Source organism: Hippocampus guttulatus, chromosome 5, assembly GCF_054856545.1.
Source record: "Hippocampus guttulatus isolate MCC_2025c chromosome 5, RoL_Hgut_1.0, whole genome shotgun sequence".
NCBI lineage: Eukaryota > Metazoa > Chordata > Actinopteri > Syngnathiformes > Syngnathidae > Hippocampus > Hippocampus guttulatus.
In genome coordinates, this window is record NC_141265.1 from 18,401,802 (window position 1) to 18,415,650 (window position 13,849).

General features: G+C 43.9%; 2 protein-coding genes across 2 annotated transcripts; one reads left to right on the forward strand and one right to left on the reverse strand.

Moving 5' to 3' along the window:
• Positions 1 to 86: 86 nt before the first annotated feature.
• On the reverse strand, positions 87 to 3,576 carry arsk (arylsulfatase family, member K). Its single transcript, XM_086110372.1, has 8 exons — positions 3,376 to 3,576; positions 2,914 to 3,043; positions 2,643 to 2,802; positions 1,867 to 2,149; positions 1,630 to 1,801; positions 1,159 to 1,383; positions 833 to 1,048; positions 87 to 741 (listed from the first exon to the last, which is right to left on the reverse strand). The coding sequence occupies exons 1-8, from the start codon at positions 3,478 to 3,480 to the stop codon at positions 467 to 469; spliced, it is 1,566 nt and encodes a 521-aa protein (XP_085966498.1). The 5' UTR covers positions 3,481 to 3,576; the 3' UTR covers positions 87 to 466.
• A 1,090-nt stretch (positions 3,577 to 4,666) lies between these two features.
• Positions 4,667 to 12,389, forward strand: arrdc3a (arrestin domain containing 3a). Its single transcript, XM_086111231.1, has 8 exons — positions 4,667 to 5,199; positions 7,349 to 7,430; positions 7,503 to 7,650; positions 8,229 to 8,331; positions 8,419 to 8,675; positions 9,015 to 9,171; positions 9,266 to 9,408; positions 10,000 to 12,389. The coding sequence occupies exons 1-8, from the start codon at positions 4,920 to 4,922 to the stop codon at positions 10,066 to 10,068; spliced, it is 1,239 nt and encodes a 412-aa protein (XP_085967357.1). The 5' UTR covers positions 4,667 to 4,919; the 3' UTR covers positions 10,069 to 12,389.
• Positions 12,390 to 13,849: the final 1,460 nt, after the last annotated feature.

Here is a 13,849-nt window from a genome sequence, read left to right on the forward strand (position 1 = left end):
TAATTAAAGGTAAGACACCATTTTTACACTTGTAGAAATTATAAAAATTAAGGACTGTTGTCAGATATATTGGGTGAAGTGTATAATATTGTTATAGATTTGGTTTGCTTTATTATCAAAATCAGAAAGCAATAAATCATTAATCTCAGAGGGAACGCATTGTTGACCCAATCTAAGTACAGAAACCGACAAAAAATGAATTATGATTCAAAAATAAAAGACGACAAAAACAAAAAACAGGTACCAAATGAATACAAATAAATATCTGTGATACAAAATTTTTCACATCAAACATCCAAGAATAACCTCATTAATAAGGTCTGAGCATACAAATGTGAAAGAATATTTGTAATGTATTTTCACAATCCAGAAAATTCAATTTTAAAATCAGAGCAGCATTCATAACACTCACACTGAACAGATTAGAACAATATTTTCGGACATGACTAAAAAGCATACACCAGTATCATAAGGAACTGTCCAGCCAACTGTCAATAAGTCTTTCATTGGTTATGACATCTTTTAGCCAATCAACATGCCACCTGAGATTAGCTATGACTTGACTGTAGTTGCTACCTACACGTTGGCGCCAGGCAGCAAATTCTTTTTTATTGTAGCCATGGACAGTTGTAGAAACGGTCGGATAGTTTACAATGCTACGTAACCGTTTGTCTAGCTGCGCCTTCACATCAGGGAATTTGAAGGCCACGTTGTGAAGTTCTTCCTTGTCCAATGTTAGGTCTGCGGTAGAACAACAACAACAATAACAAATGAGCCTATGACTGATTTCGGACGTCACTATTGAAAGAGAAAGGAATAGTTACATGCTTACCAAAAAGTTGAGGCGGCACACTCAAGCCATCAGCATAGGTGATGTATTTCCACTTGCCACTTCTCAGCATGTAGGTTGAGGCATTTACATTGCAGCCATGATATTCGCTCAGAACCCAGTCCGGATGTTCCCTCTTGGGAAACATGCTGTACTTGGATAGAAGCGGAAGCAACGAGTGGCCACTGAGGTTCCCTAATCCTGAGATTTCTGCAATATCTGCAATGTAAGACAAATGAATATTGGCATAAAAATTTGCAAATACCACTTTTGAGTGTCTAGACCAAACGACAGAAATATCCTTTCATGCTTTCTATCATTTTCCTCACCCAGCAAAGTAGGGTAGAGATCAACCAGTGACACGAGCTGGTTGACCTGCAGGCCTGACGTTATCCCAGGCCCCATGATGAGCAAGGGAACGTGAGAGCTCCCCTCAAACATGGACATCTTGTAGAACTGACGGTGCTCCATAGCCAGCTCCCCATGGTCGGCCGTGAAGATCACGACAGTGTTGTTGAGTAAACCCGTGTCTCTTAGCGCGGAAATAATCTGTCCTGTGAACAGAAAGTTTAGGCCACAGCATCCATCAATTTACTGCGCTAGTTATCCTCTTTAGGGAAACAGGTGAGCTGGAGCGTATCGCATTTCATTTTGTGCGACTCATAATTACTCTCGATTACCATTTTGTCGTCTTATACAGTCTTGCATTGCTTTTGAATTATTTTTAATGGAATTGTCCAACTATTTTTCAGCTGCTAGAAATGGACATAATCCTTCATAAAATTAGACTGTCAACCAACCCAACATTGCATCTGCTTCAGCACACATGGCATAGTAGAAGGCCCGGATTCTCTTCACTTCCTCCTTTGTGAAATCCCCGCTGCAGTTTTTGGCAAAGGTGGAGTAGTAGTCAACAGGGTGCATGGCAGTCAAGGGGAGCCACGTGGGAACGGAGATGAGCTCAGAATTAACCTGCGTACATAATAGAGCAATTTAGCGGCGGGAAAGCAGTTCAGAACAGGAAAGACAAATCGTGCCTTTTTCAGCCAGTAAGGAGACGAGCGAAATGTGGATCCTCCGGCAGTGGGCCCCAGGGAATCAGTCTTGTAGGTGTGAGGTAGATTGAGACCGAGGTAAAAGGCGAAAGGACGGCGCGAGGATGCAGCCTTCTGATGGATCCATTCGGTGGCCAAATCAGTTTTTTTCCAGTCCACAGTATTGACTCTCACTGTTGACATGTTTCCAACCAGCTGAGTGACAGGCCGACCCTCTTGGCGTAGCAGGAAGTGAACGTCCCGTGTCCAGGCTTCAACACGATTACTGTAATAATATGAACACCACCATGTAAAATGTAAACAAGGGCATGGGTGCGAGGTGTGTCCGAAATGTTCCAGGACTTGTGTTTAAAAAAAAAAAAAAAAGAGACATTTCAAATCCAAACTGAAAGTTATTCCCTTCGATGTAATCCTCCTGGAGTATCATGCACTTCCCCATCCTTCTCTGTCTATTATGGTCAGACAGGTATTCATGGTCAAATATTTTAATTACTGGTATTGGAAGTGCAGTTAGCAGTGGTGTAGATCGACAATGCATCATGATCAGACTGAGCTTAGCTACATCCGTAATATGCAGCCGCACAACACTGCAAACCACAATAATCAACACAATGTTGATTTATAATGTCAATCAGAATTATGACCTTTGTCAAGTTTGAGATGTCACTGATGTCCATAACGCTATGGCTCGTCATTAAAAAGCCAACCCTTACAAATTTCACATACAGTGTAATTCCCCCCCAGTCCCTGACAGGTACCTGAGTGAATGTCCCCCTGACGTGTAGTCCAGCTTGCCGAGCTTCTTTGTAAGGTAACCGTTCTTCTCCAGCAGATCCATCCATGTGGTCGCATTTGCCTCAAGGCACTTGTAATTGTTCCAAGCCTGCGTGAGGTGAATAAACTGACCGCTCCACATGGCTGCAGATGCAACATATGTTATGTTTCAGCCATATCGAGCTATTTAAATTTCACAAATGGATCGTGATGAACATCCATTGGGATCCAGTACAGTATTTACTGATGACTTGCCTGCACGGGAGGGGCAGCATATTGGAGAGTTGGTGTAAGCATTAATAAAGGTGCTCCCCAATTCTCTGAGGTAGTTGATATATGGAAGCTGCAAAACTTTGCTGCCAGGGTCAAATGTCAAGCGCCCATCCTGCACAAACAATAAGATTCACTACGAGCACTGTTTGAAAAAAAAAAGAACAAAAAAATGTTGTGTTTTGACTCTGAAAGAGGTTTTCATTTAACATGTTTATTGTTTGTAGTTTGCAGCTGTGTACTGTAGTACTGCCCAGCATTGCACAAACATGCTTCAAATAATATAAGAATCTTTATCATTAAAGGGGACAAATAGAAACAAACAGCTGCCATTCGGTGCAGCTTTCATTACTGCAAACTACACGGATACTGCACTAGTATGCAGTATATTTTTCACAAGTCTCATATAAAATACATAAAATGTGTTCACATGTCTACTGTACTCACAAATGCATCAGTCATCACCATCACGATGTTGGGTCTTGATCCATCATGACACAAACTTGCTGCATACATTTGAAATAGACACACCAAAGCGAATCTTAGATTCATGACAATATTCAAACAATGTTGCTATGAAGCGGGTGGAAATGTGTCAAGACAAAGTACAACAAATTCCAAAACTATGCCGATCGCTGTTACTTGGGCATTAACAACATCCGGGTTAAGTTAACAAAATAAGGGCATTTGTGTACTTAAACAACGTGAGGGGGGAAAACTATAAAATAGACACGATAAAATATGTAAACATACCAGACACTAAATGGTTTAGAAAAAAATAATAACAGTAGCAAATTTAGACTTAACTATTATGGCTCCTCCGTTTTTACGACACCCGTTTCCATTACCGAGATGCGTGCTGGTTTTCATGTCATTGTTTAATAATTGAGGACGACAATTGTTTTGAAAAAAAAATACTTGCGTTGGCGTATATTCAGACTTGAATTGTCACCGTAAGAAGGGAACTACGACGGAAATCAGGCAAGCCCCCTTGGTCTTTGTACGTGCAATGACACCTTAAAACCGCTAGATAGAAGCATTGACCAGTTTTAAGTCAGTACTACAGAGGAATACAGAACAACTTTCTTTACATTTTTTTCCTACTGCTACAGCGCTGCTCAACAGGTAGCGTTGCATCACATTGCAGTAACACCAGTGGGCTGCAGATGGCGTTTTGAGTTTGTTGGAGTTGTTCTATTCTAACACAATGGAATCCCTGCCCCCATTTGTGAATGGATCCTTTTTATATTTTGATGCAAAAACATCACGTGGAGATGGTATATTTTTTTCCAGATGCTCATGACCTATTTCTTCCAACACCTCAAGCATTTTCTACTGAATCATCGGTGCAAGATGCTGTGTGCTCTACGTGATTTGGGAGTGTTGTGGACCATATGCGTGGATTATGATGTATGAATGTGTGCGCGCACACACGCGCACTGTGCAGCCAAACCATATGCCCACACATTGTTGGAAGCTGATCAAAACAGGAATATGTAGGATGGGGATAATGCTCGATTTAGCAAAGGGAGGAGGGTTTGCTTTTTTTAATATTAAAATGCGCGGTGACTATATTTCGTGCCAGAACAATATCTTGATGCCATCTTTCAGTTGTTTGAGCAAACTTGTCATCTGGCCTTCTCCTCCTTTGCACAAGGCGGGAGGAGGGGGCAGTGAGGGATGCCTGCGCATGCGCACGGGCTTGTTTTTCACATCTCCCTTCGCTTAAAGTGTGCGGAGCTGCCAGGCTGCCTTGTCTTTAACCGGAGACCAAGCGGCTGAGAGGCGGACGATAACAGCATCCGTTGCTGTTATTCAGCCTTCACGCATCTCAATGAACCGCATACATCGACACCACTGATCGTGCCTACTGCTTCTCGCAGGGAGGCACCAACACTTTTTTTTTTTAAATACTCATTCCCCCTCCACCAGACACACCTTTTCTTAAACATTTCTAGGTGTGTGTATCCCACTTTTTTAAGCTTCCAACCATGGTGCTCGGGAAGGTAAAGAGCTTCACGGTGAGCTACGACTGTCTCAATGACAGCAACGTGGCAGTGTTCTCCAGCGGGGACTGCGTCTCAGGGAGGGTGATCGTCGAGGTGACCGGCGAGATCCGCGTCAAGTCCCTCAAGATCCACGCCAAAGGTTTCGCCAAAGTTCGCTGGACCGAGTCGCGGAACGCCGGCTCCAACACCGCCTACACGCAGAACTACACGGAGGAAGTGGAATATCTCAATCATAAAGACGTTCTAATTGGACACGAGAGAGGTAAGACTGTTTTTTACGTGTGTCCTTAAGTTTCTTTTGAGGGGATATTGGAGGGGGGTGTTGCAGGTTGCGTTCATAAACATCAAAATTGCACCTTATTTAAGTTTGAGGGGATTTAATCGTTGAGCTCTGTTTTGGAGTTCGAATGACAGCAGCGTACCTGGTTACCCGATTGAGATGATTTGTCACAATGAATGACAGCCGAAGCCCACTTGTATTTTTCACTTCATTTTGAGGCAGAAAATGGCAATAACAGGCGTTTTCGAAAGGGGTTGAGAGGGTTAGAGCATGAATGAATGTTTCTACGGCTTCGTTGGTGAAATTTAGCTCACATTCATGCTGTAAAATAGGTTTCTTTGTGGCTTCTCTGAAGTTTCCACCCATTGTTCAAAGCGGTTCAATCCTGTTCAGAAAACTGGATTGGGAGTAGGCGGGTTTTCAGCCCTGGCCCCGCCCTTGCCTCTCTGTGATTGGCTGAGGTGCTCATGTGTAGCTCAATTACGTCACCTTTGCAGATTGTGACGGGAAAGCAAGTTTTTTATTGTCGGTATGCAATTATCAAATGTTAATTATGTGTAATTCTTTATGAATTACAATTGCACATAATATATTGGGGTCACTTCAAATTCAAATCAACCAATTATTGTGTTTTGCTTGAATGAGGACCCTCGTGAGAATAAACGGTTCGGATAATGGGTGGATGGATATAATTAAAATATTAGCTATCGCGAAAATGAAAGGGGCAAACGTGCGAGCGTTTGCAACTGAAGTTACGGTGGGTGACTAATCATTCACAATTACAGTATTATTATGCAGTCATGCCAGAATAGTGTTAAATTGTTACAAAAGCATGCAGAATTGAACTCTTTGCAGTCGAGAAATTATAATTGAAACAAGTTACATTTCCATATGATGCCACCCAATGCATTGCGTGATGCACATGTATAAATTCAAAGAAGGAAGAAAAACATTGAGCAATGCAAATTTAAACATTAAAAAAATTGGAAAAAAAAGAAGGAAATCATAATGTGACCAAATAATGATGTCATGGCAGAATCAAACCCCATAGCCCATAATTAAGCATCCAATCGGTTTGCTCTGATGTCATCCCTCTTACAGCCCTTATGAACATTCCTAAAATGAACTGATTTGTATTCACCAGCGAACGTTAACGATTTCCCACTGGAAGTGAAACGAATTGTCTGTTTAGAGTTCATTAAGTGGTAATTAGCAGCAAATGGAAATAGACCTAATGAGGAATTTTACTGAAATGGACTATGTAGTCGCACGGGGCTTTCACTCTCCACAGTGGAGGATAAAAAGCCTGTGTCGTAGTTTTTCCAAAGAGCTGTGCAGGCTGCAGTGTCGCACAGTGAATCTGTAATGAATGCCTGTGTGTATGTCAGTGTGCAGGGTAGTGGGGGTGGAGTAGTGTGTGTGTGTGTGTGTGTGTGTGTGAGTTTGTGTAGGAGCTGCTCGCGCCGGTTTAGGCCGGTCTCCTCCTGCTGCTGCCTTTGACTGACAGCTCTGCACTTGTTTACCACACGTCTGCTGCTTGCAGGAGGGGAGGGAGTGCTGAGCTGGCAGAAGCAGCTTTTGACATGCTTATGGCATCAATGGCAAATGTGTACAGTATTTCTTTCACGCTGGAGCCTCGGAAGCTGCACATTATGGTCTGCTTGTTGCTAAGCAGGCTGCGCTGTTTTTCGTTTACATTTTTTTTTTGGCCCCTTGAGATTCTGCTCCCAACTTTTATTGTCTGCTCTGAAGAATAACTTGTTCCATTTTAGTCTTAATATAAAGTCCTCTTAAGACCACTTATGGGGGAAGGGGGCAAACAAAAACAGCATTGAATGTTATTATCATTGGTATGGCTTTTTATTTGTCTATATCTATTTTTTATTTTTTTCTGAGCATTTGCATGGCGGGCCGGGTCAAATGCGCTTGCACCCCTACAATGCATAACTTGTTTCCAGGCAAATATCATGAGTAAAATCCATTTTGTTCTCTTCTGTCTCCCCCCCCACCCTCTGTTGTTTTTTTTTCCTTTTACTTTTTCTGTGGTATGACTTTCAGATGCCCTCGTAGAGCAAATGTATCCAAGGTATGGTATACATGTGTTTGGAATAGCGTCCGCCTTGTTTTTCAGACGATGACAATTCTGAGGAAGGACTCACCACTATCCATTCAGGAAGACACGAGTATGCATTCAGCCTGGAGCTTCCACAGACGTGAGTGTTTTCACCCCCCACCTCATTTATAAAGCTTCTCGTGGGTTAATGTAACTTGCATATCTTTTGCAGACCTTTGGCTACCTCTTTCGAAGGGAAGCATGGCAGCGTGCGCTATTGGGTGAAGGCAGAGCTTCACAGGCCGTGGCTGCTGCCCATCAAGACCAAGAAGGAATTCACCGTCTTTGAGCACATCGACATCAACACTCCGTTACTGCTGGTAAGGAGGAAGTGTGACACAACATCAATGACAATTTTCTTTTTGGCGTGTCACAACCTTGGAAACTTTTACAGCTGGTCATCTTACGCAATTCCAAGACCGTCATTTGTGGTTACCGCCCCAGCGCTGTTGTATAACCTCGGAATTTTGAATGGAATTCACTTTGCGGTACCTTCACTTCCAATCCAAATTTAATACTGCTTTGGTCAAATGTCAGCCTTCATTTATTCTGTGACTACAATATTCTGTCAATCAATTTAAAAATATATTTTTTGTAGCCCATTATATGTAAAATAAGCAGCATTTTACCCTAATCGAGACTTTGCTTTGGCTTTGAAATTTAGATGTTCTCCTTGTGGTTGCCTGGGTTCTGCTCTTCCATATTCCAGCAACATGCATGTTAGTTTAATTTAAGACACCAAACTGTTTGGCTATAAGGTACTCTCCCTCATCCTCCAAACTCCACCGTCACGGCAAAGACCTTTGCAGAGAAAATAGCTCACCAAATTTGATCCTTTTTTTTCCTCCAAATTTCAACTCATGCATCTGCATCTTTTTTTCTCTCTCTCTCTCTCCAGTCACCACAGGCCGGCACAAAGGACAAGACACTTTGCTGTTGGTTCTGCACCTCAGGTCCAATTTCCCTAAGTGCCAAAATTGAGCGGAAGGGCTACACCCCAGGTAAGCATGCGGCGGATACGCTCGAGTCATTCATTCTCTCAACCTCAAAATGACTTCATCAACTTGACTTCTTCTCCCACGCCGCAGGAGAGTCGATCCAGATCTTTGCCGAGATCGAGAACTGCTCGTCCCGCATGGTGGTGCCCAAGGCGGCCATCTACCAGACGCAGACTTTCTATGCCAAAGGGAAGATGAAGGAGGTCAAGCAGCTGGTGGCCAACCTGAGGGGCGAGTCCTTGTCCTCGGGCAAGACGGAGACCTGGAGCGGCAAAATGCTCAAGATCCCGCCCGTGTCGCCCTCCATCCTGGACTGCAGCATCATCAGAGTGGAATACTCGCTCATGGTGAGCGCGCATGAATGTTCTCAGTGCCGTGGAGCTCATGAGCTTCCTATTCCAAGTCCTTCATTTCCATCCCGGGCCCTGGCCTGCACCGGGTGTTAACCCCACATGCCACTAAGAGCATTATCCCGGCGTATCTGCAGCAACACCTGCCTCGAGGGCGCTGATTACCTCTTTACCGTGTAAACAGCCGCGAGGATCTTCCCCGTATCCACTTGAAGCATCTCGCATGAACACATTGACCCACATAACGGGGAGCCGTTCTATAATATCCCGTCAGGTCACTTGAGGAACTTGCAGCCTTTCGGTCGTCTCATGTGATCTCCTCGTGTCCTTCTTTAGGTGTACGTGGACATACCAGGGGCAATAAATCTTTCCCTGAACCTGCCGCTAGTCATCGGAACCATCCCCTTGCATCCCTTTGGCTCACGTACATCCAGCGTGAGCAGCCAGTGCAGCATGAGCTGGCTGGGGATGGGTCTGCCCGAGAGGCCTGAAGGTAGGCCGGATTTTTTTGTTTTGAGTTTTTTTGTTGTGCTCCTTTGGGGGGAAAAAACTTCCCGGAACGCTAACGCGCATCTCTTCTTCCGTAGCCCCTCCAAGTTATGCACAAATTGTGACGGAAGAGCAGCGGCAGAGCAGTCTGGATGTGCCAGCGGCTCGCGAGGGTATGGATGGACCGCTGTTTGCCTACATCCACGAGTTCCGTTTCCAGCCGCCCCCTCTCTACTCGGAGGTAAGGATACCCACTTGACTTCCTCACATAGCGGCCTTCACTCAAATCGATACACACCGCATCAATTAAAACCTTAAATATGACTCGTACAACCAGGTCATGCGGTAGGGAACTTTCCCTCAAAGCCAGACTCGCAGTGCAGACAGGGCATGTGTCAAGTAATGTTGAAAGAAAAGGTTATTGCAGCTAAACATTTCATTGTTCAAAGTAAATGAAACAAAAAAGCAGAAATATGATGCGGAGTCACCAAGAGGGCACAGATGTTAATCTGGCGTCGGAGCGAAAACGTGATCATTTATTTGTGCAAATATACTTTTTTTTTTTTTTAAACCAATCAAAACTGAACATTTCTTTAAAATCGAAATGAATTAAAAACTAACAAGCTAGTTAGAAATACTAACTGGAAAAAAAAGTTGAGATAAAAACAAATGGTAATGAAAAATCCGAACCGATTATAACACTGGGTGCTACTGGTTGTAAAAAGTTTGACAACCACGGTTACAAATGGCCCCCCAGCCACGATGAATTATGGAGACATCAAGTTGGTCTCTGTCAATAATAATCAATTGCTATTTTTTCCCGCTCCCCCAGGTGGATCCGAACCCCGACCATGCCGACCGTCCAGAAGTGCGCAGGCCCGACGCCTGCCCATCACGCTGAGGTGTCGTCCGAAAATCCCCTTGGCTGACTCGGGAACCCAAAGAAAGCCGCACGCTACGAGGCTCCACGTTGTTCATTCTTCTCCTCGAATGGCGTCTTTTGACGACAAGAGAGAAATCCGAAGGAATCCAACCCACCAACAAAGACTTGAGCTGGGATTGGACAAGTGTGTTCTGTCAGCGACACAAAAAGGAGGGTCGCTGTTTTGATGTCTCACTCGCTTGCTGAGGGTGGGCTGTGTACAGACCCCCCCCCCCACCCCACCCCTAAATCTGTATGGCGAGCCCTCAGTAGCGAGGAAGAGTCTGAAGGTGTGGCACATAAGGACACGAGGCTTCACCAGTCCCGTCCAGACTGCATGAGAAAAAGAAAACCAACGCAGACGCCCCCCCCCCCCTCGCTCACCCTCGACGAGAGGCTTCCGCCACCAGAGCAAAAAGTCCTCAAGTCCCGCCTCATTTGGGGATTTTTGTTTTTGCACATCTTTGGTTTCGCGACTTGACTCGAGTGGCTGTGGGCGAACCGCTCGCTTTTCCAGACTGCGGGAGAAGCAGGGCTGAAAAAGACGAGAACAACGCACTGATTTTTGTTTTCCTTTCAACCTCTTTAAGATTGTTTTTCTTTGACAATTCCAGAGTGACTTATGACAACTGTACTTTTTTTTTTTTTTTTTTTTTAATGAAACACCCACAAAAAACAACCGCAGCACACTTTTGTCTACCGAGAAGCTATTTTGAAGACGTTGCCTCTTCTGCTTGGATCCAGTGTGGCTTTCCTCCTTTTGTTCCGATCATAGAATTATTAGTGTGTGCGCGTGCGTGTTTGCGGAGGGAGTTTGGAGCGGGGGATTTGCAGGCCTCGTTTTTTGCTACTAAACTAAGGGAGACTTTTCTCCTTCTTGTATGCCTGCTGCCCCTGTTTCTCTTTCTCTTACTGCCCAAAAGGCACTGTTTCATGTGTCAAAACAGTGCGAACATAGCGGAAGAAAAAAAAACCAAAAGTTGGTTTAATTGCACTGTTGAGAATATTGAAGAGTTCTGTTTGTTTCGTGCTACCAAACCTATTTAGACAAACGACATGCAGATGAGCTCGGCAGCTTTTGTAGACACATTCCCTTTTGTCCTTGCTGCACTTGCTCATTTGATCAGACCAGTGAAACCAGAATGCTTTATTAAAAAAAGAAAGAAAGAAGACAAGCACTGACGCCGCTTCTAGTTCGAAGAAGCAAACCTAATTGCGCAGTCTGGTCAGAACAAGTAGTCGTAGGTTGACATGAGTACTACATTGGTTTTCTCACTCATTCAACGCCATAGGCCAGCTGCGCTAATCGTGGGTTTGTCAGGAAATGGGATGCGCAGCACTTTTTTTTTTTATTTAAATGATAATTACAAAAAAAAAAGCATTACGTGGTGAAGGTCTGGATAAAAAAAAAAAAAAGGTACGAATCACGTTTCAGCTAAAGCAGTGTTGTGTAGGATGTGGATGCATTATTTAATCTTGAAAGATTAGTTTACATGATGTGGTGTGTGTGTGGGTATCCAGCCGACAACGAGAACGCTTCTGACGACAAGTGACAAACTGCAGATCATTCAAGTGATCTTATCTTTGTGGCCTTGACACAGAAAAGACTTTTTGGGTTTTTTTCCCCCTTTTCTTAAAGTTAATTTTGTTTTGTTTTTTTGCTTCCCATTGATGCTTGTTCCCTTTTCATTTCTTTGCATGTTTTCAATTCCATTCAAAAGGACAAAAAGGGAAACGCATGTCCTTTTTAGAAGCAAGACAGCATCAGAGAGGTCTCATAATTCTTTTTTTCCCCACTTAACCGAGGGCATTAGTGTAGTTTAACAAACGGACAACCCACGCGGTCTCCCAGGCTGTTGATCAGCGCCCCCGCCCCCCCGAGTATGATGTAAATTGCCTTCTCTCTTTTTCTCCCTTCTGTTGTATTTGTTTGACGCTCTTATGTTTCACAATGACGAATAAGCTGACATATTTGCTCCACGCCGGTCAATTCCGCACGAATCTGCTGGCGTGAGTAAGTCCAAAAGTAAGATTAAGCTGATTAAATAAAAAAAGAAAAAAATGCAGGAATTGAAATGTTCGAGGACAACCGCATCGGGGAGATGACGTCTGAAACATTTTAGAAACAAAGTGCAATATCACTCGTTGAATTTCTTCTCCGTTTTTTTTGTTTGTGTTTTCCTCCGTTAATCGTGACGATGTATGGATATTCTATGAATATGCGATGTTCTGAATGATTTCATCTTTTGTCTAGTTCTTCCTTTTTTGATTTGAATAAACATTTTGTTCTAAAAAGACCATTCACATGGTATGACTTTTTTTAATACATATGAAGCACTGAATTATTAACCCAAGTCACATTTATCTTTGTAGAATGTGCAAGTGTACTTAACTTTGTATTAAACTGTTAAGTTGTTTTTTTTTTACACCAATTAATTCTGTAGGGACGTGTGACCATGGATAGTAAGGCGTTTTTAGCCTTGGTCTAAAAACGTATTACATGGTCGTTTTTTTCGAGTTAAAAACAGCTTACTAAACATGGTCGTTTTTTTTTCGAGTTAAAATGTTAAAATTGGACAGCGCAAACACAAGTCCGTACTAGAGAATATTTACTGGTCGTTTTTTTTCGGCTAAAAACGTCTTACAATACATGGTCGTTATTTTCGGGGTAATACGCCTTACTATACATGGTCCTTTTTTCTCGGCTAAAAACCCCTTACTATACATCACTGGTGTCAAACTCATTTCACATGGTGGGCCTCGCCAAAATGTCCACCCTGTCACTGTCCAACCTGTCAGCAAGCATGCAAATTTTGCTGCTTGCGCGTACACTGTATTCACGCAGTGAATCTAAACCAAATGTACTCATAATAAGTGGGAGTTTGACCAATATGCATTTCTAACTATGCCGAATATCACGGACAGGCAGCTCAGGGGAAAATAGCAACTTTTTGGGCTGAACTGTGGAGGCCTCAAAGGCATCGTACGGCGATAGTAACTCACGCCGAAAAGCAATTAACTCTGCTTACGACTCTCCGGTTACATGCTTGCATAACTGTGCAGTAAAACAACCAAAAAATAAATCACAATCGCAAGTCATGGTTATCGCACGCAATGCTAAGTTAGGAAACTTAGCATTGGCACGCGATAACCATTTGACAACATGGATACGCTCCACAAATGGTCCATGTCCGTTCTATTTGGGGCAGCCAAAGGCCAGGAACGGAGAGCCGCATTCTCGTGGGTTATGTCACCCGGGAATTGGATGCGCACTCAAGGCGGCGCTGGCGGTGAGGCCGCTGCAAAAGGAGATGGAAAATGTCAGCTTCTTTCATCCACCCGCGGCCTCACTGAGAGCCAAAAGTCTTTGCTCACCTTAACGTCGTGTTCCAACTGGCTCGGCGTGCCAGACGCAGGTTTGTTCATTTCACGACTCATCTTATTTTACCCGCAGCTTCCTTTTTATAGGTCGGGAGCTGACTCACAGCCTCTTTCTGACCCCTCCCCCACCACCCCTTGCCCCCCTCCTCACCCGCTCACATTTTCCTGAGTCACAGGCTGCAAAAGACCACCCCAACCTCCAGCTCACGCTTTGACCTCCCTCCTGTGTGGCTTTCACTCCTGAAAAACAACAGGTGTGAGTGGAGTGGGGGGGGGGGGGGGGGGGTCGGTCTGCGCTTTCCAGTCACGCCTCGCCGATATGTCAGCCGTCTACTTCAAACGGCCAGTCTGCAGAAAGCCCGATCTCCGGGCCAATCTT

Excerpts from the sequence above, each read along its gene's own strand:
- arsk (XM_086110372.1), bottom strand. The coding sequence starts at position 3,480 with ATGAATCTAAGATTCGCTTTGGTGTGTCTATTTCAAATGTATGCAGCA. Across the intron at positions 2,150-2,642 it reads TCAGGGGGACATTCACTCAG|TAATCGTGTTGAAGCCTGGA; the intron begins GTACCTGTCAGG and ends ATATTATTACAG. Across the intron at positions 1,802-1,866 it reads CTCCTTACTGGCTGAAAAAG|GTTAATTCTGAGCTCATCTC; the intron begins GCACGATTTGTC and ends TTATGTACGCAG.
- arrdc3a (XM_086111231.1), top strand. The coding sequence starts at position 4,920 with ATGGTGCTCGGGAAGGTAAAGAGCTTCACGGTGAGCTACGACTGTCTC. Across the intron at positions 7,431-7,502 it reads AGCCTGGAGCTTCCACAGAC|ACCTTTGGCTACCTCTTTCG; the intron begins GTGAGTGTTTTC and ends TATCTTTTGCAG. Across the intron at positions 9,409-9,999 it reads CGCCCCCTCTCTACTCGGAG|GTGGATCCGAACCCCGACCA; the intron begins GTAAGGATACCC and ends CCGCTCCCCCAG.